Source organism: Anneissia japonica, unplaced genomic scaffold (genome assembly GCF_011630105.1).
Source record: "Anneissia japonica isolate Jap-2015-1 unplaced genomic scaffold, ASM1163010v1 scaffold287709_len1912824_cov184, whole genome shotgun sequence".
Lineage (NCBI taxonomy): Eukaryota > Metazoa > Echinodermata > Crinoidea > Comatulida > Comatulidae > Anneissia > Anneissia japonica.
This window is the reverse complement of record NW_022751466.1, coordinates 1,317,790-1,343,624: the sequence shown is the minus strand read 5'-3', so window position 1 is coordinate 1,343,624 and position 25,835 is coordinate 1,317,790. Positions and strand designations below refer to the sequence as shown.

At 32.8% G+C, this 25,835-nt stretch overlaps 1 protein-coding gene across 1 annotated transcript in view; it reads left to right on the top strand.

Moving 5' to 3' along the window:
* LOC117121722 (protein EFR3 homolog B-like) overlaps nucleotides 1-22,376 on the top strand; it is a 41,978-nt gene extending 19,602 nt beyond the window's left edge. The window contains exons 14-16 of the mRNA XM_033267006.1: nucleotides 1,955-2,043; nucleotides 2,638-2,799; nucleotides 19,884-22,376. Coding sequence (XP_033122897.1) covers nucleotides 1,955-2,043; nucleotides 2,638-2,799; nucleotides 19,884-20,075 — 443 coding nt within the window. The 3' untranslated portion in view covers nucleotides 20,076-22,376. The remainder of the gene's footprint in view (nucleotides 1-1,954; nucleotides 2,044-2,637; nucleotides 2,800-19,883) is intronic.
* The last annotated feature ends 3,459 nt before the right edge of the window (nucleotides 22,377-25,835 follow it).

Sequence of the window (25,835 nt, the reverse complement as noted above, 5' to 3'; positions counted from 1 at the left end):
GCCGTAGCCAGCTATTGGGACAGTTGGGACAGTCCCACACAATTTTTCTAATGGGTCCACAAAGAATGGGTCCACATTTTAATAAATTGGTCCAAATTATGTGTTTTTATGCATAAAAAGGGGTCCACCTTTTGAAAAATGGGTCCAGATTTCTCATATTTAGCTTAAAATGGGTACAATTTAAGAAAATGAGTCCAGATTTTTCATATTTTTGCGTAAAATGGGTCCACATTGTTTGAATTTATGCGTAAAGTTGGTCTACCCTGATATTGTCCTACACTGTTTGAAAATCCAAACTGTGGCATTGATTACCATCATTAACTCTTTCACTATATAATTTCCTATTCCATATTTCCCATATCTGGACGGAATAAAATGCAGGAAATTTGGGGAAAATAGGAGATATATAGAAAAAGCGTTATAAGTTTTTAATTGGCTTTCAAAAATATACAAAAGTATATATATTCTTTATCCTTGAGACCTTCTCTGTCTAATTATAAGAAAGTTGTCACTGTCACTGTTGTTGGTGCTAGTGTTATGCACACTTTCACTATCATCACTATCATGACTAGGCCTAGCTAGGCCTACACTATCATCATCGCTACTATCCATGTCATCTTGTGATTCAGTGGCAGTATTTGAACAATCACTATCACTCTGGGTATCATCATCATTGACATCCCACTGTGCAAGTCTGCGAAGCACTTCTTGTGCAGTTAAATTATGTCTCCCAAGCGCAGCCATTGAAATGTTACTCAAAACAACAATGCCTGCTTGAAGCCTGTTTCAGCCTTTGTTCAGACGGAGAGCCGCCCTCAACGGCTCAAAATAAGGTCAAAGGTCATGCAGATTGTTGTTCAATATAATATATGCAAACGTCATGGGGATATCCCCGGGATATCCTCATTTGTTTACAGTGACGTCAACAAGCCGCTGTCAGTGGCTTTCCGCTCAAACTGCATATTTTATCTGCGCCGCTGTCAGCGGCTCGCCGTAGCGAAAGAGTTAATATCATCATCATCATTGTCTTTATCAGTATAAAGCCCATAAGGGCCCCAATGGAAATAAGTTTTATGTATTGTAAAACTTTCTTGGGTTACCCTAGGAATTAATGTCTTATGTTTTGTTCTTAATCATTTGTCTGTTCTTTGTTTCTTTTTTGTATTCAAGTAATATGTAATTTTAATTCCTAAATAAAATGAAAATATGAAAATATCATATTCATTACACCATTATCAACATCATCATTGTCATCATTATTATCATCATTACACTATCATTATCATTATACCAACATAATCATCATTATAATCATTACTCCATCATCATCATTATCATTATCATCATAATCATTATCATCATAATCATCATCATCAAAATCATTTTCATAATCATTATCATCGGCATAATTATCTTTATCCACTACCATCATCATCATGATAATGATGATAATGATAATGATAATAATAATAATAATAATAATAATAACAATAACAATAACAATAACAAAAATAATAATAATAATAATAATAATAATAATAATAATAATAATGCACTCAAACCTCCTTATGTACCCACACACACACACACAGCGAGGGATTGAAACCCCGACCTTGAAATTGCAAAAACCAAGCCGTTCCCGCTGCACCAAACCACTTCCACATCCCATTCGTTATCTTCATCATTATTCTTCATATCATCATCATCATCATCATCATCATCATCATCATTATCATCCTGATCATCACCATCGTTTTAAATTTTGTTTATGCAACTCTTTGTATTAAGGTCTTGCATACTTTACTTTGGCCTTGCTATATCTGCCAAGCTACTGGCCCTTGGAATTGTGGTTAATTTAGCTACAAAATGCTGAACATTCCATTTACCAAATTGACTGGCATATAATTTACTGTATCTAATATTTTGTTTTTCTTCAATTGAAATTTGTATATAGCCTTGGAGCTTCGTATAAGGAGTGCGACTGATCCTGGTTCTGTTATCCTAGAAATGGAGTCGGTAAACAACTCGCCAGCAGGAACCAGGGTAAAAATAATAATTGCTTAAAATTTTTGAGATTAGCATAAGATGATGATAATCATAAAAATTATGATGTTGACGATAATACTGTATTATACATTATCTATCGAACTTGTTGACTGTATTTTATCCATGCGTATTTCTACTCAATAATTACTCAATTTTATATTTTGATTTAGTATTTTGAATTTGTATTTTATTAGAAAATCAGGTGTGAATAAATATTTTTTTTTTTAAGTTTGCATTTAAATTTAAATTTTAACTTTTCATTGTTACCATAAATCGTGGTTATGTGTTTAATTTTTTGAATTATGAAATAGTTTTATCTCCCTTTGTATTGATACATTTTATTCAGTTTATTTAGGAATGATTGATTTTGTGATATAAGGATACAAGAAGTCTTTATTCATCCCAATAGGGGGAATTTCATGGCTGAATATAAATTTAACTATCGTTTAAAAAAAAATGAGATTATTTCAATTTTTAACTCATTTTGTATTAAGATACAGTATATTCATTATTATTGATTGATTGTTTGATATAACTTTGACCATCATTTGTTTTACAATATGAATTTACGCATATTTTTTTCTTTATCAGAAACATCCAGAAGAGCAGATAACTTATGACGTTCTTAAGAAGACGCTGACGGATGTTGATAACGATGAGGGTATCGAGTCGGCAATTGAGAAGCGTCGGGATATTCTTGAGAGGTTCCAAAACAACACATTGGAGGTGCTGGCCTCATCGGCGGAACAAAGGGTGAGTACCACAGCAAGAACGTGCAAAGCATTTTGGGGTTTGAGGTGTGGATACACGCTATCAATTACTGTCACCGGTTGTATCATATAGATTTGAAGCATAGAAAATACATAAAATACAAACAAGTTACAAAACTTAACAGATAATAAACAGTGAAACATCATTTTTAAACCGGACAGTTTTGCTCAAATGTGAAACAATTCCACTCTCATGGAGAACTACAGGTTTCGAAAATGGCATAATAAAACAAACATGTATGATATAATAGTAGGATATCTAAATATAATACATACATACATTACAACATTTATATAGGGCTATTTCATGAAGATCAGATTGCTTTTTGCTATTTTTTTTTGTATTTTGTACTAATATACTGTGATGATGAAATACATCTAACAGAAGAAAACCAGAAAGTGAGAAACAAAAAATAAAACAACGCAGATAAAACTAAACACCACTGCACCGTTTCCCAGCAATTTAGGGCGCAAAGCCCGCCAGGACAACATTCTCAGGTGCTTTGTCTACAAACATTGGTAGATACACAGTCACAATGGTGCAGACACATCAAACTGATTATACAGTTTCCTCCTCAGTTTTGAGGTACAGGTCTCTCTCAAAATACAGACCACTTTTGGAACCAGATTTTTGCTGGCCTTTAGCAAGTTTGGTCTCTAATTAGAAAAAATAATTATAAAAATAAAGGATAGGTTTCATGCAGGGCCACAGACTGGTGCATTTTAAATGGACAGAAAATAATAAAATTTCTTTGCAATAAGACCATTTTCGGAACCAGAGTTTTGCGGGCCTTTAGCAGTTTGGTTTCTAATTTGTAAAATAATTATAAAAATAAAGAATAGGTTTTCATGCAGGGGTTTTCAATGCACAGACTATAGTGCATTTCAAATGGACAGAAAAAAACATTATTGCTTTTCTACATAATTATTTGCGTGCAGTTAATTATACAGTATTGCCTTTTAGCCGATTCAAACCCTGACCTCGTTGAGACAAATCCTGACATTTTAAAATTTAAAAATATAGGCACAGTTAAATTTAGTTTATAGTGAATTGAGTGGTTTAATGCAATGAAAGTAATATCATTGAAATCACTTGTGTGCTTAGATTCAAGGTATTTGGCACAGAATTTATTTTTATGTTTTAAATGTATGCATTTGTGGTAAACTCTGAAAAAATAACCTTTCAAGAATGAATTGCTCATTTGAAAATAACATAGTTATTAATATGTGGACTTGAATAGCTTGGTGGTTAAGATACTTTACCTTCCAATCCCAGAGCCCTATGTTCAATTGTTTTCACTCACAGTGACAGGATTCTTGTTCATGGCCAAAACAATTCCACACACTAAACCTCATAATAAGACTTGGGTTCTGTAGAGAATCTTGTTTTTACGGTATGTTTGTCTTGTGAAGGGATATGGCATATCCGTGGCCTTCGGCCTAAACCAAATAATGAAATAAAATACTAGCATCCAATGAAACACAAATCCAGGCCTGGAAAAAATATTTTTGTGCCTCCGACCATGAAAATTGTCTTGATCAAATACCTCCTGCATCAAATGTTATCTTTACACTATTATAACTAAACAGTAGTATATTTAGTGGTTTTGAGCAGGCATAAGTATCAAATTTAATAACCAGTATGCATCAAATAAAAAAAAAAAAAATATATATATGCTACACGATGTATTTATTAAGTCCTTTATTCGAACACTGTATTTACCTTTCTTTGATGATTCATATATGATTTAACAGTGTTAACGGCTACCTTAATTTATGTTATATGCACCTATTTGTTTCTAGCCGTACCTATTGTGTAATAGAGTGTATCTGGTGGTATTTGAATCTGTTTAACCATGAAGCCTCCGTGGTCTAGTGGTTATGACATTCAAGTTGTTTTGAATGGAGGTAGTTGATAACTGATCCTTATAAATAAGTAATTCTAATATTTTTACTTAATTTTTTTCTAAAATTTTACTACAGACCAACTTTAAAAATGAAACCTATTACATGTCAGTTACTTGTCAGATTTTATTGCTTTTATGTTATTTAATTTTTTAGATAGTATTTCAAGCACACAGAAAATATGAAAAAAACAGTTCATCATAACGTCATACATACGTAAAATAAGAATTAAATACAGTACATTTATTTGTACAAACCTAGTGGATTGGCTGCGAAGCCATAAATTATCTACAAGCTTTCAAACTATGACAGCCAATTTTAATAAATCCATTCCATAAAACAAAGCATTGCACACATAGATATTTAAAAATTTATCGGGCGAGTAACCATGATTAATATTAGCAAGATGATAACTTTGCTTTGATTTTTGGGTTAAAACTCTAAATAATTTTGCCTTGTTATTGGTATTTTTAGTAATTAATAATTTTTTTCTTGTTTTATTATTGGTTAGTTATTAATGATGTTGTTTTTTTTATTTTTTTTTAATTAAGTCCTGTCTAGACTACAACATTTTATTTGACAAAAACATGTGACAGGCCTAAATATGGTTATGATGACATCACATCATGACCATATATGGTTGCATCATGACCATATATAGAATATTTAATAGTCTGGGCAGAGCTTTGCAGTTGTATTTTATGATGTTAGTAAGTGATATGCCTGAGGGCTGAATATGTGCATTTATTAAAGGTAGATAACAAAAACACTGTTACCACAAAATAATATGAGTGATATATATATTGTGATTGGTTGAGGTAGTATAAGATATGAATACTGTTTAATTATATTCCTTAAGATTGGTCATATCTTTTTGTTAATGTTTTATATATTAAAGAAGAATTTCATGAAACGTGTAAATAACAATAAGATGGTTTTATTGCACATAATACCTGTTCTGTATACATTTCATGTTAATGCCATAGTCAAAGGATGAAACACCTTTAGAACACATACTCGGTTCCCCAGGGGCACATTTCACAAAGCGGCAGCTAGTAAACAGCGCAGAGCCATTCAAACCTAAATTAGGCTGAGATATTTAAACTGCATATTAAGCTGATGCTATGAATATTAATATTTTTTTTAATAAATCTTTTGTACTGTAGCTTCATTATTATTATCCTAGATGGCAGATACAGATAACACATATTATCTATTGAAATATTATATTATGACAGCTGTTAAGTCTATTTTATGTTGACAACTCATCATTATCACTATCTTATCATTGTTCTTATTATTCCCATTAACTTTATACTCTTTATCTTCAACAACACTTCAACTATCATCATCATTATCATCATCATCATTATCATCATCATTATTATTACTACACCATTATCCCATTATTATCATCATAATTATATCCATCATCACCCTCATCATTATCATCATCATAATCATTATCATCATCATAATCATTATCATCATCATCACCACCACCATCATCATCATTACTACTATCTTCATCATTACCACATTATCATCGTCATCATCATAATCATCACCATCATCATCAACAACCATCCAAAAGACAGTGGAAAAATATGATAAACTAGCTACGTATTGTCAGACTGTGATATGCTACATTGTGTACATAATATTTACTACCCTATAGATTATATATAATACATTGTGTGGAAGAGTGCATCAGGGCTGAAAAAAAGTGCACGGCCAGCAGTCGGAGGCACCATGAATGTCACAGAGACATTTTTGGGGGAAAAAATTTAAAAAATTAAACTGTTGGGGTATATTGTGTACTGATTAAACAATTGGTGCTGAAGGCATATTATTGAGACAATTGTCTTGGTCAGAGGCACAAACGTTGTTTTTCCAGGCCTGTGCATTATTATGGTGGACCATAGGAATGATATAACTTGCATGTTTTGTCAAAGCTGGCAAAATGGTATTTAGGGCCCAAGTCTAGCTATCACAGTAACAATGAGAGTGGTAGAAAAGAAGTACAGTAATCACAGTAGTAATACAAACATTGACAGTGTCATTTGTATTATGCAATATTAAACAATTATTTGTGTCATGGTTTTCGCATCTTTGCTTTTACCAATATGGTAATTAGACTCCTGCAAAGATTTAAGTGAGCTTGCTTGGATTGGCTTTGTTTCCTGGCGTTCCAGGTATTAAAGGGACACATCAATGTAGTTTAATATAATGCATATTATTACTGAATTTCTTCAGCATTAACAAACTTAGTAAGAAACACCAGAAACAGTGGTAGATGCGAAATAAAGGGGGCCCAGTGAGAGATTTTCACCCACCACCTCATCCCAAACATGGTTAAGAGAAATTTTGTTAAGTGCGTCATGTCAGAGTTTAATACACGGAAGAAATAATGATGGTGATGAGTTCGCTCCTGAGAAGCGTCCATGCGATTCAGTAGTTTCTATGAGCCCTATTATCATTAATAGCCATCCAGCAGTTTCCAGAAGGACGGCCAAGTGTATTGTATCCACAAGGTCGATTTTAAAAACATAATCCATCCATGGTATTCCTACAGTAGGCATCAATTCTGAATCAAAATCAACTACCTTGCTTTTTTAAGTCTGTTTTATTATGTCAGTCAATATTTCAACAAACCTCTGTAGAAATAAAATTTGATACTGTATTGATATACTGGTTAAAATTTTGCTATTCTGAAAATTTCTATGTAAATTTGCAGTGACGTTAAGGTTAAAACATTCTGGTACTATTACATATTGCTGTCATTATTATCTCTAATGACCTAATTTAATAGTTGAAGCTGTCATGTAATTTTTCTGGTAGGCCTTAACCATTTGAGGACAGTTGATGTTTGTATATTTTTATATTTAAATTGTATGTTCACAATGTTTTAGGAAAGAATTTACATTTTTTTCCAAGTATTTTGCTATTCATCATTATGGATTAAATACATCCGGCATACTACCATCATTTTTGCATCAATGATGTCAACTATATTTTGTTTTCTAATTATTTTAAAATGTATGTATGGCAAAATATTAATTTAAATTATGTGGGTATGATGTACAGTATTGTGTAAAACTTACAGTACAAAAAATGTTTATAGAAACCATTGGTGAATCCAGGAATTCAAAATAGAGGGGCCTGGGGAGGGAATTATACAGATGAAACATGTAGATCATCTCAGCCGCCCCATTGTTAAGGCTGACATTCATGATTTTATGGCTACTGTATGTCACCTATCTTTAAGTCAGTGGTCCTAAACTACTGGTCTGTGAAAGATAATTTGGGGTCCACTGAGCCAAAAGGGTCTGCAAAAAAGTTGGGGTATGCTAGATTTAGACAAATTGTTCAGGATTCCATTATTTTTCTTGTCATACAACAATGTGATATAGGTAGTTGCTAACCACGACTTCAGTTGAGGGAGGTGCTTTAAAATTATTTTGAGCAGTAGTCTGTCATCATTGCTTGGACTTTGGCCAGCTTCCCCAACGCCACTTGATTCCACTTACAAAAACCAAATTTCTACACTTCATTAAATTCTGAATTTTTAGTAAGGTGCATAGTTTAATGTTAAGGTATAAAGATATACAGTAGATACTGATAATTCTTTATTCATAATGAAAAATGCATTCTATGAATAAATTTCTTTCCTTGGCGAGACATCATAACATTGTTAAAATTTCAGACATATAAAAATATTTTTAGACATCGATTACTATTATTACTATATATTATAAAATTTCAAGACAAAAAAACAAGATATTAAATATATTTATAATGGACTAAAACAGCATTGGTACCTATGGTTAAAGCCTCCCCGAAAGTTGCTCTTAATCATGTGTGCTTGAGTAGACAATCAATTGCTTTGATATGGATTGATCGATCTTGCATACAAGGAGTTTCTATGCACAAAAAATATTAACTTGGTACTACAATGGTAGTCTGTCTGAAAATAGAGTTGGAGAATTTGCTCCTAGTAATTTACCAACTGTGGATGACATGCTTGTACAAACATGTCATATTTGTTGTTGTGATTGCTGCTTAAATTTCTTAGTAAAAGAGTAGCCTCCAAATTCTTGCTGCCTGATGTACCGATTACATCAGTAGGTTCGCTAAAAGTGTCTGCAAATTCCTAGGATTCTCAGAATACTTCCAACTTAATGTTACTAAGAAAACCAGATACAAATTAGGCACACTGATAAGTATATTTTTAGTGGTTAGCAGTGTCCTTCTTAATCAGATTCCTCAACAAATTTGGTTATGTTTTTATAAAAAAAAAATCTATGGTGTATTTTTATTGTTACTTTTAGATTTTTAAATTTGATTTTTTGTAGTAAGATAAGATAAGAAGATTTATTGGTACTCCTTTAAAACAGAGAAACATTCCCACAAGGAGAGGTTTGACCCATGCAAAATTAAAGCAAATACAGAATAATTACTGTATAAATGGAAATTTAAATGTTTTTTTATTAATCCCCTGGGGCACGTGATGACTACAGTAGCATCAACATCTACAGTTGCAAGTACATCTGGACCATCCCTATGCTTGGACACATTCTCTTTGTTTTTGCTTTGATTCTTTTAAAATTTTATTATATACTTTGATGATTCCTTTTTTTTTACCTGATTACATTCATTTAAGTAATTTTATCCTAATTTTTTTTACAATAATACATCACCAGCAATTCGGTATTTGTTATGGCTATTTTTGATCTAAGAAAAAAAAAATTGAAATTCAAGTGCATTCCCTATCAGCAATCATAGTCCCTATGTGCATGTATTTCGATTATACTATCATTCTGGTAATGATATTGTGATGTATGCGAGTCTAGTATTCCAAACCACTTTAAGTAAATCTTTGCTTAGGTGGTAATACATTCCATGTTGAACCACGATCATTTTGTGTAAAAACAGCATGGAGGATTTAAACATGAAGCTCCATACAAATTTGCTAGTTTTTGGTGACCTGTTCAAAAAGCTAAACATGTTTAGGCACTGCAAAATGTGTTTAAGTTTTTGATGTGTTTAGCAATTAATTTTCATTTCATTTCATTTATTTCGTCCAAAGAACATTAAAATTGATGAACACAAGATAACAGAAAGGAAAAAACAACACTTGGCTTGACAGGGTTGCCCAAAAATTGAACTGAATCACTGTCTAGTGGCTCACTGATGCTAATGAGGCCATAAATTAAATTAGCATAAAATATTCAAGTTAAAATAGGCCTATCAATAAATTTTTTATTGAAAAATATAAATGTACAAAATCATCAATGAAATCGGTCAAAAGTTAAAAAGATAAAAATATTAAAAATACAATAAAAATTTAAATAGAAGATTTGCAGCGAAAAACTAATGTTAAAATGTTCAATTTATAAGGGTAAAATGCGAGACGAAATATTGAAATAGTATTATTTCCTAGTATAAAATAGTTTTAAAGTTCTGATAAAAGAATCAATTCCAAAAACAAGTTCATCTCGGACATCAATGGAAAGTTTTTGTTATAGCTTTGTGTTTAAATCCTATTTTTTCTGAACTGGAGAATGATCAAACGTTTGCATTCTCCTCAAAACAGGCTGCAAGTTGCCATTTAATCCGAGAAGGCCTTCAAAAAACATTCTGAAAACACATTTTCATGGCGCTGCCATATGGGAATATATATGTAAATCCCAATTTATGCTGAATTCATGTATTGTATTTTATGTAGGCTAGTTTATATATAAACAAGTGTTTTTTATAGTATCCTGCAAAATGTCAGCATGCTGTCATTCTGAGCAGTTTAATGAATTGTTGATGCTAGCTAGCTCTTCTCTTGTTATCAGTTTTCTTTCTTTAGTAAAAATCTATTCATGCAAATGGGACAACTCATGTGATTTGCCCATATATAAGCACGATGTCACATCACACCCATATATGGGACAGTAACTGCTTTTATCACATAAAACTTTGTATTTACAGTTTTCTGTATATTTTATGGTTTAACAGGGATGTTGTTAAAATGGGCAGAGGTAGGCGGGCCACCAAGCCTTGAAGTTTTTCACCTTGTCGAAAGCTAATTTTATGGCCCTCCACCCACCTTTATTAACCTTCTTGCCCATCCTTAATATCCACTCATATTATTTTTTTTACCCACCTACCCTGAAACTGTCTACCTACCATGCTTAGTTTTCTACAGCTACAACCCTGGATAGTAATATAAGATGAAAAGTGGTTTCATGATTTGTGCACTCTGCTGTTTCATAAAATCCCAAGTGCCTTTTGGTATTTTTTTGAATTCAAAATGACTGTTATTAAAATTTCTTATTTATGATACTTTAATTAGCTGTTGGTGAGTGATTTATCATTTTAACCCTTTTGTTTGAACTATGAATCTATAAAAAAATAATTAAGGTTATTCATTTGCTAATTAGGTGAATGTATAATTTGTAAAGGAATAGATTTGTTTAACAACATATTGAATAGCTATGATAATAAAGTAGAAAATAGGTTGAAATAAATATGGAATATTTTGAATAAATTGCATATTTAATTGCACAATTTTGTATGAATAATTAAGATAGAAGATTGGTGATTATTGTTCTTTAGGGAGAAAAAAATCCAAGAAGACTATACAAATCCTACCCCACTATCAACTTAAAACAAAAAACAGAATTAAGTTTTTTTCATGTTTCATGATTTGTGCACTCTGCTGTTTCATAAAATCCCAAGCACCTTTTGGCATTTCTTTGAATTCAAGATGACTGCTATTAAAAATTCTTATTTATGATACTTTAATTAGCCGTTGATGAGTGATTTATCATTTTAACCCTTTTGTTCGAACTATGAACAGTGGTGTAACGCGTATGCGCTCTCATGCAGCGGTCCGCAGGGCCCCAAAGGGACCCTACCCATAGGTTTCTCGATCTAGCACCCTGACCAAAAAGGACTTTGTTGATAAATAACACCATAATGTGTCTCTGAAATCGACTGTAGGGAATACTGTATATCATATTATAATGATTAAAGAGAGGGGGCCCTGTTGGCATGACGGGACCCTCCTCTCGGCCTGGGACCCCACCAAATTTGTCAACAAAAAAAATTAAAATGGAGATAAAAAGAAAATTATATACACAATTTTAAGTCTGTTTGTGCCATTTCCGGCCATCTAGACGTGCCATCATTTTGTTTTCTCAGCCCCACAAGGGCAACAGCATGTGTGTCTGAAATCGACTGTAGGACATTTATTATATCCAGTGGCGGAATAAAGAGTGAGGGTGGCGGAGGGAGGGGGTGAGTTGCCGACCTGGAGCTGCTGGCCCGGGGCCCCACTAAATTTTTCAAAATATTTTTTAACTGGAGATAAAAAAAAAATATATTCACAATCACAATTTTATGTCTGTGAAGTGCCATTTCCGGCCATCTAAAGATACCGTATTCATAAATTTTCTTACCTCAGCCCCAACCATGGTTAGGTCTGAGGTGGTATAGAATCAACTGTGAAAATCCCTCCCTGGCCTCAATTTTCTGGATCCATATTATATCATTTACTCGTTGTTATAAACATTTAGAATAACAATGCACATTTAAACTCCCACGATGGAATTGGTGACCGGGGCCCAAAAAGGGCCCCCAGTTTCAGAAATACACAGGGCCCCCGACCCCATCGTTACGCCACTGACTATGAATCTATAAAAAATAATGAAGGTTATTCATGTGCTAATTGGGTGAATGTATAATTTGTAAAGGAATAGATTTGTTTAACAGCATATTCAATAGCTATGATAATAAAGTAGAAAATAGGTTGAAATATATATGGAATATATTGAATAAATTGCATATTTAATTGCACAATTGTGTATGAATAATTAAGATAGAAGATAGGTGACTATTGTTCTTTAGAGGAAAAAAAAAGAAGACTATACACAAATCCTACCCCACTATCAACTAAAAAAAAAACAAAACAAAACAAAACACAATTTAGTTTTTTTCCATTTCCCTTTCACTCCTCACACTGTTGTGGTACCACAGTTGAAGCCTAATGGTAATAATTTTCCATAGATTGTGTTGACCATACATTTAGCAATAATTATATTTTATATATTTTATTAATACTTATATCAGCTTGCATAAAAAATAAAAAACAAATTAGAAACAGTAGTAAATATGTGAATAAAGTAGGAGAGAGTAAGAGTAATTTTCCATCAATTTGTGAGGTTTTGCAAACATTATATTTTATATATATTAATAATCAACCTGCATAAAAAATAAAAACATATCTTGGAAGAAATTTATCTGGTTATCCCATATCAATAGTTGTCTTAATTTCTTTTTTGTTTAACCAAAATTTAGTGTTCACTTCAGATGTTTTGTCCACCTACAGCAAACTTCATCAGTTACCTGACATGATGTTATCATTGTTACGTCATGGTACAGTAGATGATGTGCGCCCTCCACCTTGTTCTTATGGTCGGATCGTCAGGGTCCCCCACCTCCTCTGTGTTGCTTTAAATGTTCATCATGTATGTTACTAAGTTCTTAGGCTCTTTCATCCCTGTTCATTGTGTTTGTTTTCTTTTTTATCCATAGTGATTCTATTATTTTTTGCTCCTGCCATGATGGTTCTTTCTCGAAATTATTAACTTTCCAGATTAGGTATTGGTTGTGCTGTGTTATATGATCTGTGATGGCTGACTTATGCATCATTATTAAAGTTGATGTTCTAGAAGCCCTAGTGCGTATCTCCCACAACATCTTTTTTGTGTTCTTAAATTCTTGTGTTTAATTGGCTTCCCGTTTCTCCAAATTAGAAACAGTAGCAGAAATATGAATACAGGTAGGAGAGAGTAAGTAACTGTGCAGATGTAGTAGTCCTTTTGCTAAATGACTTGCCTTCCATTCCCATTGTTCTGGTTCATATCCTGTCAAGGTTTACCTTCACAATAAAAAATAATTTCATTCCCTTATCCTCATAACGTATGCAGAGTATCATTGTATCATATCTTGTGAAATAGATTGTCACTCAATGTAAGTCAGTGATTAAATTTGTTATTGGCAATCCTAGCCTTATGTACCCAGGTTATTATTGTTATTATTAATAATAATAGTAATAATTGCATTTGACATTTATGCACATATTGTAACAAATATCATCGACAACAAATATATTTTTATAATTTGGAATCCAATGAATTTCCTTAATAACAAAAAGTGCCTGAAATAAGGAAATTTAATTTGGTCTGACATTATTTAACTTGAGTACAATCTGATCAATAATTTGGCTGTGTTCCAGGTGCCTTAGGCAGCCCCGGGGTTCCAGAGGACTTCAGATGAACACAAGTGAAATGATCCATTTGCTTTCATTAGAACAAAACAGGCTCCCTGTGGGAACATGTGTCTGCTGTGAGAATAGGAGTATCATTTGGTTTGCTATATTAAAGCAATACTTACTTATATCTTGTGTAGCCAACTCTCCGACTGCCAATAATGTTATAAAATAAGATATATATTTCTTCCTTAATTATATAAACTTATTAAGGCATTTGGCAATCTCAGTACTACAGTCTTTACATTCATCAATAAAATTGTATTTTTATTAAAATTGTCCTCTGCCTTTTGGTAAAATCTTTCACTATTATTTATTATTATTATTTTTCCCACCCACCTAACGATTTAAAAAAAAATAAGTTCACTAAACAAGGTATTAAAAAAGTCTTGATTATAGGCCAATTAGCTGACCTGCCACCACGAAAAATGGAAATTTAAGAAAAACAACTGTTTTTCTTTATTTTTATTACGCCAGCTCCAAAGTAAGATGCATTTAACCATCTCATTACTACACTGTTTACACTCACCAATAAAAATTAAATTTTTATTTTCTCCGCCATCTGGATATTTTTGCCAAAACTCTTTGCTAAATGAAAAACCAAAATTTTATTTTTATTTTTTTCTGCCCTCTGATGATAAGGTATAAAAAAAGTCTTGCCTAAGAGCAGCATTAGAAAATTTATGTAACATTCTTTTATGATCATGTTACATTAACCATTTATGATATTGAATCTGAACACAATTTTCCCTATAATGTCATGTGCTGTATTTCTTCTTAATCATACAAATTGTAATGCTTATTAACAAAGACATAAAAATATACTGAACTATACAAAGAGTTCAAGTCCATGGTAGTAGAAGCAGTCCCAATAAAATAAAATAATAATTATAATCTTGATCAATAAAATGATAATGATGCTGATGACTGATAATGATGATGACGATGATAATATTTTGGAATGTAGTTGAATGGCTTGGTGGTTGAGATGCTATAGCCACGAGTCTCCAATATATTGATTTCCTCTAGTATTAGATAGTTTTGGAGAGTGCCACCAGCGTCAGTGCCAAAAAGCGTTTTCACTGATTAGGACAAAATTTAGGCACTGGAATCCCGTCTTAAGATGCTTGTCTTCCAATCCAAGATCCTTGATCTTGTCATGGTAACAGGATTTTTTCTCGCAACCAAAAACAGCTCCACTCCCTATGTCTTATAATGGGACATACAGTAGTTTATGTAAAGCAACATTGTGTTTAGGTTTGTCTTGTGGAAGGGTGACCATTTTGGAAGAGTGATTAAAGCATAAATTAGTTTGCTGTTTGGTTTATACCATTGGCCCTTTTGCCTAAAGTTGTATTATGTACTGTTATTTATCAAATACATTAACAGATGTTGGTTTTCTTTGTTGAAATTGTGTTTATGTGTCATTTTTAATATAACCACTATCTGAGATGATTATTACTACATTATCATAATTAATTATATTTTATTTAATGATCAAATAATTAAATAAAATTATATAAATGATTATGGTAATTGTTTAAAAACAAAAAGACTGAAGTTGCAGTAATACATCTCCCAGCCACCTGATAGTGAGGATGTATGAGAGAAACGTGCCAACACTGAAATGTTAGCATCAGATGAATCACTCTGGAAATAATATTCAACAATGATTGAAAAACTTCATCAGTTTTCATTAGGTTACTTTATTTGAATTTCCTTTTAAATGAGTACTGTAAAACCTTGAATAGAAGCTACTGTATGGGCTCCTTTTTTTAAGGACCATTGGATTGTCCTCTTTTCGAGGTGGGCATCTATTCAAGATCGCTTTTTAAAACTAAATAGGGTGACTTCTTTTCAAAATAAATGCTGTAAATTTTGGAATTTTAAACTTTTAACCATACAATAAAATAATATTGATACTGACATGCTATCATAATAACCAAAGAAAACGTCAGTTTAAGTGTAAGTATGGAACTATCTCAAAAGAAGCCCATATTATCTTGATTAGAAGCCATTAGGATTCTTTTCAAGATTATTTTTGGAAACTGAAGGGCTTCTTTTGGAGATGGGCTATTCTTCTTGAGATTAAGCCCAATGGAGCGTTCTATTCAAGGTTTTACGATATCCAACAATTTTATTATTGGAAGATGGATATTGTGAATGAGATCTGAGAACCAATGCATGCATTCAGTAAAGATTTTACAAAGTGAATTCAAGCAATAACTTGATGTAAGAATGTGTGACTCTCTTCTGGAATGTTCCACTGGTGCCGCCAGGATTTCCCTGGCGGGGGGACCCACTTCCCTGATAGTAGGGGAGAGGGATTTTCCATCGAGAGCCTAAATATGCATGATCAGGAGTTGCTCAGAATTGTTTTCTCCTTGACGAATACAGTAGTAAATTTACTCCCGTGGGAGGGTTCTTCCCTACAGAGGAGCCTGGCACCACACCTACTGTATGTCCTACTTAATGCATCATGCATGTGAACACAGATGAAAAAGAATATTGGAAAAATGTATGCATGTAATATGTGGGTGTGGAGAAAATTGTTTAAAAATTTGGAGGATAGGATCACAAACAAGATACTGTACTTTTCCCTGTGTGAGAGAAATTTGCTAAAACATTGAGAATTATCAAGAAAAGTGAGTTTACATGGTTATAAGAAAGAGAATCAATGGAAAAATCAACTTGAGGCAGAAGAAAGATTTAGTATGTGTGGTAGAATGTAAGGTATGAACAAACTACCGAAATAGAGATACTCAGAGTAAATTTAAATGCAGGAGCAATTATACAAAATAACAAACTTTGGCTTCATCGTCTTCCTTATGAGTTCGGACGTAATTATAAAATTGATGCATTGAACAGCTGTTGTATAATGGACCTGTTAAATATACAAAATTGTATACCGACTTAAGTTTCGTGTATAATTATTATATAATGCCCTTGACAAACTGATATGGCAATTTCAAATTATACAAACATTTTTGAAAGCACAATAATTAGTAATTTGTTAATTATGCAAAATGAAAGGTTCATGATATGTTGACATGAAGTGCATTATCATCAATGCTTACCTGAGGCATCTGATATAATGCAGATCAAACCTGAATGCTGCTCAATGTAATGAAAATTCAAGGCCATAAAATATATATTTATATATACAAGTTGTTAGTATGCATTTTTCTTTTCCATGTAATATTTCCTGTATATTTACTTGTAATGTTGTGCTGATACAGTTGATTACATCATATGTCATTGTTGTGTTTGATTTCTATATTTACAGTAGAGGGTTTCACTCCTTTTTATCCATAAAGAATTAAGTGAAACATAATTTACTGTACAGGTCTACTTCTTTGAAGACCCATCCAAATAACGCCAACCGCCAATTAAAGACTAGTTTTCTATGATCCCAAATTCACAAATTTATTTTAATCATCATTATTCTCATTAAAGAGTCTGCTAAAATCCATGGAAACCCCAGTCCCATAACCCCAGTCCCTAATATGGGACTGGGGTTTATAGCTGAAGGGAGATCTGTACTTGAATTTTATTGGGGTGCATTGGAGTATTACATTTTTATTTATTACAGTACCTCCGCCAAGGAGGTTATGTATTCACCAATTTGTCTGTCTGTCTGTTAACACGATTATGCAAAAACTAAGGAATGGATTATCGTAATATATATTTGAAATGGTACATAATATTCTAAGAAAGAGATAGATTATATTTTGGAAAGAAAAGGTCAAAGTCAAGATCGTTTGATTTTTTTCTTGAACTTACCTTCGAGCATAAAAAAAATAATGAAATTGTCCATACACTGCCTGCGTATCGTTCGGTATTTAAAAGAGTGGAGGGTTGGATGATGTTATACGCAGGGACTTTCATCTGTAATTTGATCTCTGCTTGCATTTACTGCTGATATTACTATTGTTTTTTGTTATATTTATTAAATTATTGTAATCCATACTACATTTGCATTATTGCCATCTCTTATACGTCTGCATAATCAATTTACTGTCAACAGCAGTTGTGTTAAAAAAAAACCTTGAGCCTTTCAACGTTCAATTCCACGGCATATATTATTCTTTCTCAAGGCTTGTATGTACTAAAGTATTGTTTGCAGTTCATCACATCACTTTTTAATACATTGAGGTAGTGCACAATGTACTATACCAAGTAGCCATGATGAACTGCACCGTATAGCACACAACATACTGCACCGTGTAGTGGACAATATACTGTACTGCACCGTGTAGCGCATGATGTACTGCACTGTGTAGTGCACAATGTACTGCACTTTGTAGCACAGTGTACTGCACCGTGTAGCACACAGTGTACTGCACCAAGTAGTGCACATTGTACTGCACCATGTAGTGCACAATGTACTGTCCCGTATAGCGCATGATGTACTACACCGTGTCGCTAGCACACAATGTACTGTACTGTGTAGTGCACAATGTGCTGCACCGTGCAGCACACAATGTACTGCAACTTGTAGCACAATGTACTGCTCTGTGTAGCACACATTGTACTGTACTGTGTTAGTGCACTATGTAAGCTGCATGATGTACTGCACCATGTACCACAATAGGTACTGCACTGTGTATTACATGATGTACAGCACCGTGTACCGCATGATGTAATGCACTGTGTACTGCATGATGTAATGCATCATGTACCGCATGATGTAATGCACTGTGTACTGTATGATGTAATGCACCGTGTACCGCATGATGTAATGCACTGTGTACCGCATGATGTAATGCACCGTGTACTGCATGATGTAATGCACCGTGTACCGCATGATGTAATGCACTGTGTACTGCATGATGTAATGCACCGTGTACCGCATGATGTAATGCACTGTGTACTGTATGATGTAATGCACCGTGTACCGCATGATGTAATGCACTGTGTACCGCATGATGTAATGCACTGTGTACCGCATGATGTAATGCACTGTGTACCGCATGATGTAATGCACTGTGTACCGCATGATGTAATGCACTGTGTACCGCATGATGTAATGCACTGTGTACCGCATGATGTAATGCACTGTGTACCGCATGATGTAACTCTTATACACATCTAGATGTGTATAAGAGACAGCTTGTTCCTATTGTAAACTCTAAAGTTTTTCAACCTTTGTTGCATTTTATACCAAATAAAAAAAAAATTAAAAAATACAAGAATAAACCTAGCTGATAAATTTTTGATATAGGCAATGCTCACTGAGAAACAACTGTACATACACGCAACATATTGATGCTGATAGTTTATCATTTAAGTAGTTCCAACATCCAATTTGCTCTTGGCAGTCAAGGCAACACAAATAGTTATGTTGCGTCACTCCGCTCCTTCCCTGCAAGAATGATGCATTGAACTCACTCTTTATAAAACAAATTTTTTTTTTTTTTTCTGAAATACTATAACCTTTCAAAATGCCAAGGAGTGAATGCCTTTGGACATACACATTTGTTTAGAATATCTAACTGAGGAAGACTGCCACAGAGAGATTTACATCACAATGATAATGTCCGATTGATTTTTTTTTTATAGGCAGTGGCTATTATTACACCAGTCTAAAACCAATTTTTAATTCTGATTCTCGATGTTCATTCATTCATTCATTTCTGATTTATTCAAAGATATAAAAAGCATAATAGCATATAATTTCTGAATTGCGTCAATTTACAAAAGCAGTTTCACATTAAATAGTTAACCCAATCCATACATACAATGACATTCAACCAGAATTAGACTTAATACTAAGTGTAACAATTAATCACTGCCTTCTCTATAACATTCACTGAAAATATTGTATTCTTTCTTAACAGGTCACCCGTGTCGCCAGCTGGCAGCCCTCTCAGACAGGACCCTGCCATGCCCTCCCAAGTACAATCCATTCCTGTCTACGAGATGAAATTTCCAGAGCTGTGTGTGTACTAATTATCGGAATAAATATGAGATACTGGTTGTGGATCTTCGCTAATAATAGTAGAAATAAATGGCATGTAACACGTACGTGACGCACTGTAACACATACTAGCCGCATTTTAAAATGTATGAAACATAATATAAATGTGTACATCAGAACATGCATACTACACCACCCAATTTAACACTAATTTGTTATAGGAAAAGTATTATTATTAGAGAACGTCAAAGATATAAAAATTCATTGTTATTATTATTATTTTTTGTTATTGTTGTTATTGCTATTGTTATTATTATGTTATTACTATTACTATTATTAATTAATTTTATTATGATTATTAGTTATTAAATTAAATATATTGTGTTTATTATTATTATTTATTGAATTTAAAAAGAAAAAGAGAGGAAGAGACATAAGAATTGAAAAAGGAGGAAGTGACAAATGTAAAAAATAATTAAGAAAGAAATAAGAAAAAATAATTAGGAACATGGTCTAAAATTGTAAGCATTTTAATCACTTGTAAAAAAAAAAAACCATCAGAAATTCAATGCATTAAGCATGTCTCTCAAGACTGAGCTGCCGAAGATAATATAATATTTAGAGTAGAAATCGTGATGTGCCTTTTCCATTGTGCTTATCCCACGGGAGGGTACAGACAGGTGCTTTCTGTAAAATTGTTTATGATCATTAAAATAGTTTGTTTATGTTCAGTGGACTAGCGATCCAGATTTATAAAAGTGTTTTATATTGCGATAGCATAGATTATTTTTAGAAATAGTTTGCATACTATCGGTGCTATTTGCTAACTTATTTAGACAGTCTCTGATGAAAAATTTTGTTTGATTTCATAAGATCTCTAAATGCTCCAGCCATCCTTTGAAGTAACATCGTTTTAGTTTCACTAAGCCAATTTTCGGTTTGAACTGCGCATGCGCGTATCCTGTGTTATCCAAGGTTAATCGACATAAACCTATGTTTGTGTGTATAGAATCAAATAGATAAATAATAGTGCTCAGATAAGAACAAGTTGTAATAATCGCATCAAACATTACTCATCAACTAAAAGTGTCTCTGGCGGGATTCGAACCCACAACATCTCGCTGTCAAGGCCAGTATCATCCATTAGGCCACAGAGATCTATAGGATATCGTGCAGTTCTAACCTCCAGGCGCTTTCGCTGACTAACAGCTTACTGAAACACTCGAACATAGTGGAGCTGTGGTTATGTTGTGTGTATGGTAATTATTATGACCTTGATACGAGCATGTGCGGTTCTAACTATGAACTGGCTAATATACTTTTTGGAGTATGTTGCAAGATTATGATCAAATATTTTCACATACGCAGTGTAGACAGTGGAAAGTCTTTCAGGTGTTATTGTAGTCTCTAAACAATAAATATATCGACATTGTATGTTAATTGCATTTAATGAACATTATTAATGAGTAACTTGAGCGCACTTTACAGTCATTTGTTGTCTGCTAAATGAAACGCACCATATGGCTAAAATTGATAGCATCACTTTGGCATGAAGGTGTAGAATAAGTAAAATTTATTATAACTTGCTCGTAAAAAAGTTTAATGTCAATTAGTTATAATATATATCAACGCATTCCTATAGGTTTATACGTGTACATGTAAAAAATAATGGGCGGAGCTCTAATGCAATTGTATCGATGTTGCTAATAGCATTGTTATAGTGAATTGATTGTGATATAATTGTTTAAGAAAATAATTGTGCGGTTGATGATTGGTTGATATTGTACAAGGAAGAATATGCAAATGAAAAGAGGTTATTATATAATTGTAAATATGAATGGATAACTTAAATAATTTAGTGACCAAAATACTCGAATGTAATTGTATCGTGTTTCATGTTGTGATTGATTAACTTTAGCAGTGCAAAATGGAAAAATCACAATGTTATTCATCACATTCTTATAGTGATTTGATTGTTATATAATTGTTTAAGAAGATAATTATAGGCCTACGGTTAATGATTGGCTTAGAACAGGGAAGAATATAAAAAAATGAAAAGAGGTTATAACAATTAAGCTGTAAATATTATTAATATAGTGACCAAAAATATAAAGTAACTTTTCTCACTAGTTGATGTCCTATATGTATGGCCTCCATTCATATTACTAAGTATGTTGAAAACGTAAAAATCCTGACAAGTCGTCTGTGATTGGCTGTAATGCATCATGTATCTATAAAAACATCTATTCGTGACCCTAGTAAGTGCGCCACCTAAATGATGACGTAGCAAATGGTGTCGATGTTGTGCGCTAATATTTTCTCCTATGTTCTCATCAGGGTAAAGGTATCACATGATTTATATGGAACGCAATTGTATATCGTGTAGTGCAATAAATATCCTAGTTCACCAGAGTGGCCAAAACTGTTTTATGTTCGTATAAGTAGCCTAGTCAATTCACATGTATTTGATATACAAGAGACATTTTTAATGGTGGTCGGAATCATGTTGTTATTATACATTCTAAATTAATGGGATTTTTTCTGACTTGTAATACCGAGTTTGTCAGGTGCAAAGAGTCGAAAGCCAACTTTTTTGAACTGGATTCGTTGATGCCAATTTGAGACACGACAGCTGTTGTTTTTAGGGTGGTTTTTTTTTTCTTAAATATTTTGGATATATCAAATGAGATGCTTATAAAGCCTGCGGGCCTTCATCACACTTCGTAACACTTCGTAATGTGTCTCCCGATTTATGTCACTGTCCGACAACTGAGAGATAATGTTTTAGAGAGCACATCGAAACGTTAAGATAAGTGAGTTATAGATAGGCCTATTTTCAACTATTTCACCACCGGTGCGTGCGCTCGTTCATCGTTCTCTTTACCTCACACGGTGACCATCATTATGATTATTATTATTTTGTAGGTTTTTACATGATGTAAACTACAGTATGTAAACTACAGTACTTCCATTACCAATACCAAAAAATCGATGACTCATTGTCGTCATTATATTCATTTTAGCTGTAATCATCATCATCATCATATCATCAGCATTATCATTACTATCATTATTGCCATCATCATAGTCGTCATCATCATCATCATCATGACATGGTTGTCGTCATCATTATCATACAATCATTATTACCATCACCACCATCATCATCATCATCACCACCATATTGTCGTTATCACATCATCATGCTCGTCGTCATCATCATTATCATCATTATTTATACTTTTTATTAAAAATATTCAATATACAATAAATTTTCAGTACAAAATATACCAAGACTATAAAAATTGGAGTAATTAAAATATAATTAGTTTAAAAATTGCAAAGAAAAAAAAAAATTGGCAAACACTTCACACTTTAAAAGCAACAATCGGAACAAGTTCATAAAAATCATCGTTGCAGAATTAACTGAATTGAGGTAAATTTCTTAACAGAAAAAACATCAGAAAAAAGAAAACTGACACGCTAACAGGACAACAAAATGATTAGAATAGACTTTCAGAATTTCGAGTTAGAAACATTTTGTTTTACGATTATAGTTTTAATAATAAACCTATTTACTCATAATCATTATCACCATCAATAGTCGGTGCCAAATTCTAAGGAAGGGGTAGGCAAGCGGTCCACCCCAGCCTCTAATTTTTTTTAAAAATAAATATCCGAATTTAAGTCTAAGAGTGCTATTTAAGAATGCCAAATGAGACTCGAGATAAAGTTTTACATTGTTATTTTAGTTTTTGTAATTGTTGCTTTTTTTACAGCTATTATGATTATTATTTTATCAAATTACCACTATCAACCTAGATAATAAAACACAATGTAAAATACCATAACGTCATATTCGCCTCTAATACTACTTTTCTACAATAATACATTTACATTACACTCCACGCCAACAAGCGCCCTCAACAACGTCACACTGATCAAAAGTTGAGATTTGAAATGCATTATTTAAAGAAATGTTTTTATTTGATTGCACATTACAGAATGCTACAATGATTTATTGTTGAAAATATAACTTCATATTTATGGCTTCATCGGTAATGGGTCATGAATTCTGTGCATTTATATTAAGTATTGTGTTATTGGATATTAATGAAGATTGCACTCGCATATAATAATTGTAATGTTTAGTATGTACGGTTGTTTTTCATCGTGTTTGAATGTCACGTAGGAGAGTGCCTCGATTGTTCTTGCATTACCAACTCCAATTAAATTCCATTCTGTAATCGATCTGGACGGTATTCGCTTTCTTGTTACTGTTTTCAATTTTACTTAGTCGCTCTTAACAACCTTTATTATTATTGTGAATCATCCATTTCAATCCAGCATGATAGTTAACGTGTATCTGGCTCGAATTGTTGTAATAATAATAATAATAATAATAATATATTATTATTATCATCTATATTTTATTATTATTATTACTATTATTATTGTAATTGATGTAGATATCATGTTGATACAGTATACCTTTTTAGACCTTAACGACTGTATGCGAGCTGGATTTCGGGAAAAAAATGAAAACCTCATTTGGCATATTACCTCAGCCTCAATCTGTTCTTATTTTGTTATTATTTTTAAGCCAAAGAACCTCGGTGTACTGTAGTTACTGTTCGTTGGTTCTCGTGTGAATGCTACGATTAGTGAAGTAATAATTTAGACCTTGATTTGAAGTGTTAAGACACCGTTTCTGCAAGAATTTATCGGATAATGGAAGCATATTTTTAACTCATAATTCAATGCTACGGATTCACGACTTTAAAGCTTGACCGGTTGATGTGGAATACTCAATGTTGACGCAAACTAAGAGATTTCAATTTACTGCAGTACTAATATAGCACAGTGACACGTGTCCGGGGTCAGGCGTTTCATGTAATTAATGGTCAGCGCGTGTGCTTCTAGATGTAAATACAGTTACTTGGCTCTATCACAGCCAATCACGACAAGGAGAGTTCGGATGTTTGCATTATTATCCTAATGATAAATGTGGATTACTATATAGTTAACGTAAGACACAAATAAAATGTAGGCCTAAAAAGTGCGGTATATTAATGTTTTCTTTAATTGCAATATCACATTACACCTATTTTCCAGTAAAGACTCTTTATAAAACCGAGAAATTAGAGAGACAGAGAGAGAGAAAAAAGAAAATAAATTATTCAAATAATGAATGTTTATGAGTGCGATGGAAGGAATATTTTCATGAGTTTCTTAAGTTTCAATTATTAAAATGTAAGGTACGGGTTTTACCCGTCTCCTTATATGTTATGCTACATGTTAAATTTTTATTTACTTCCTTGTTCATTATACCGATGCAATTCCTATATAAATTAATGGTTAATTCATGTGGAACTATGCTTATCTATAAAAGTTATGTAACATTACATAATGATTTCATAGACGCTTTGGTAGATTTTAGTGTAGCCCTGTGTTGCTACGCAGTAATATGTAGTTCATAATCATAATTTATACTTTTTATTATATAATATTATTTAACAATGGTTTATACAAGTGTTTTGTATTTGTATTATATTTGACCTGATTATATGAGAGTTACTACTATTTCAATAAGAATACAATCAAGTTAATCGTATCTTAGCGCGGAGTGTGATTCCGCAGGTTCTTGTTATGACGATTAGCGCGTCTAATTAAGGAAAGTTTGTGGCACAACAAAGCTAGAAGTCAATGAGTCAACATTGTGTAAAGTTTTGAGAAGCTAAGTTTGTCAAATCAAAATACTGTATTGCCAGTATTGGCAAGGACTTGCTATAGGCAGGGCTAAATGCAGATAAGATACAGAGTTGCATCCTAGCATGAAGCTTGTGCAAGGTGGGATTAAGTTCCTTTGTTT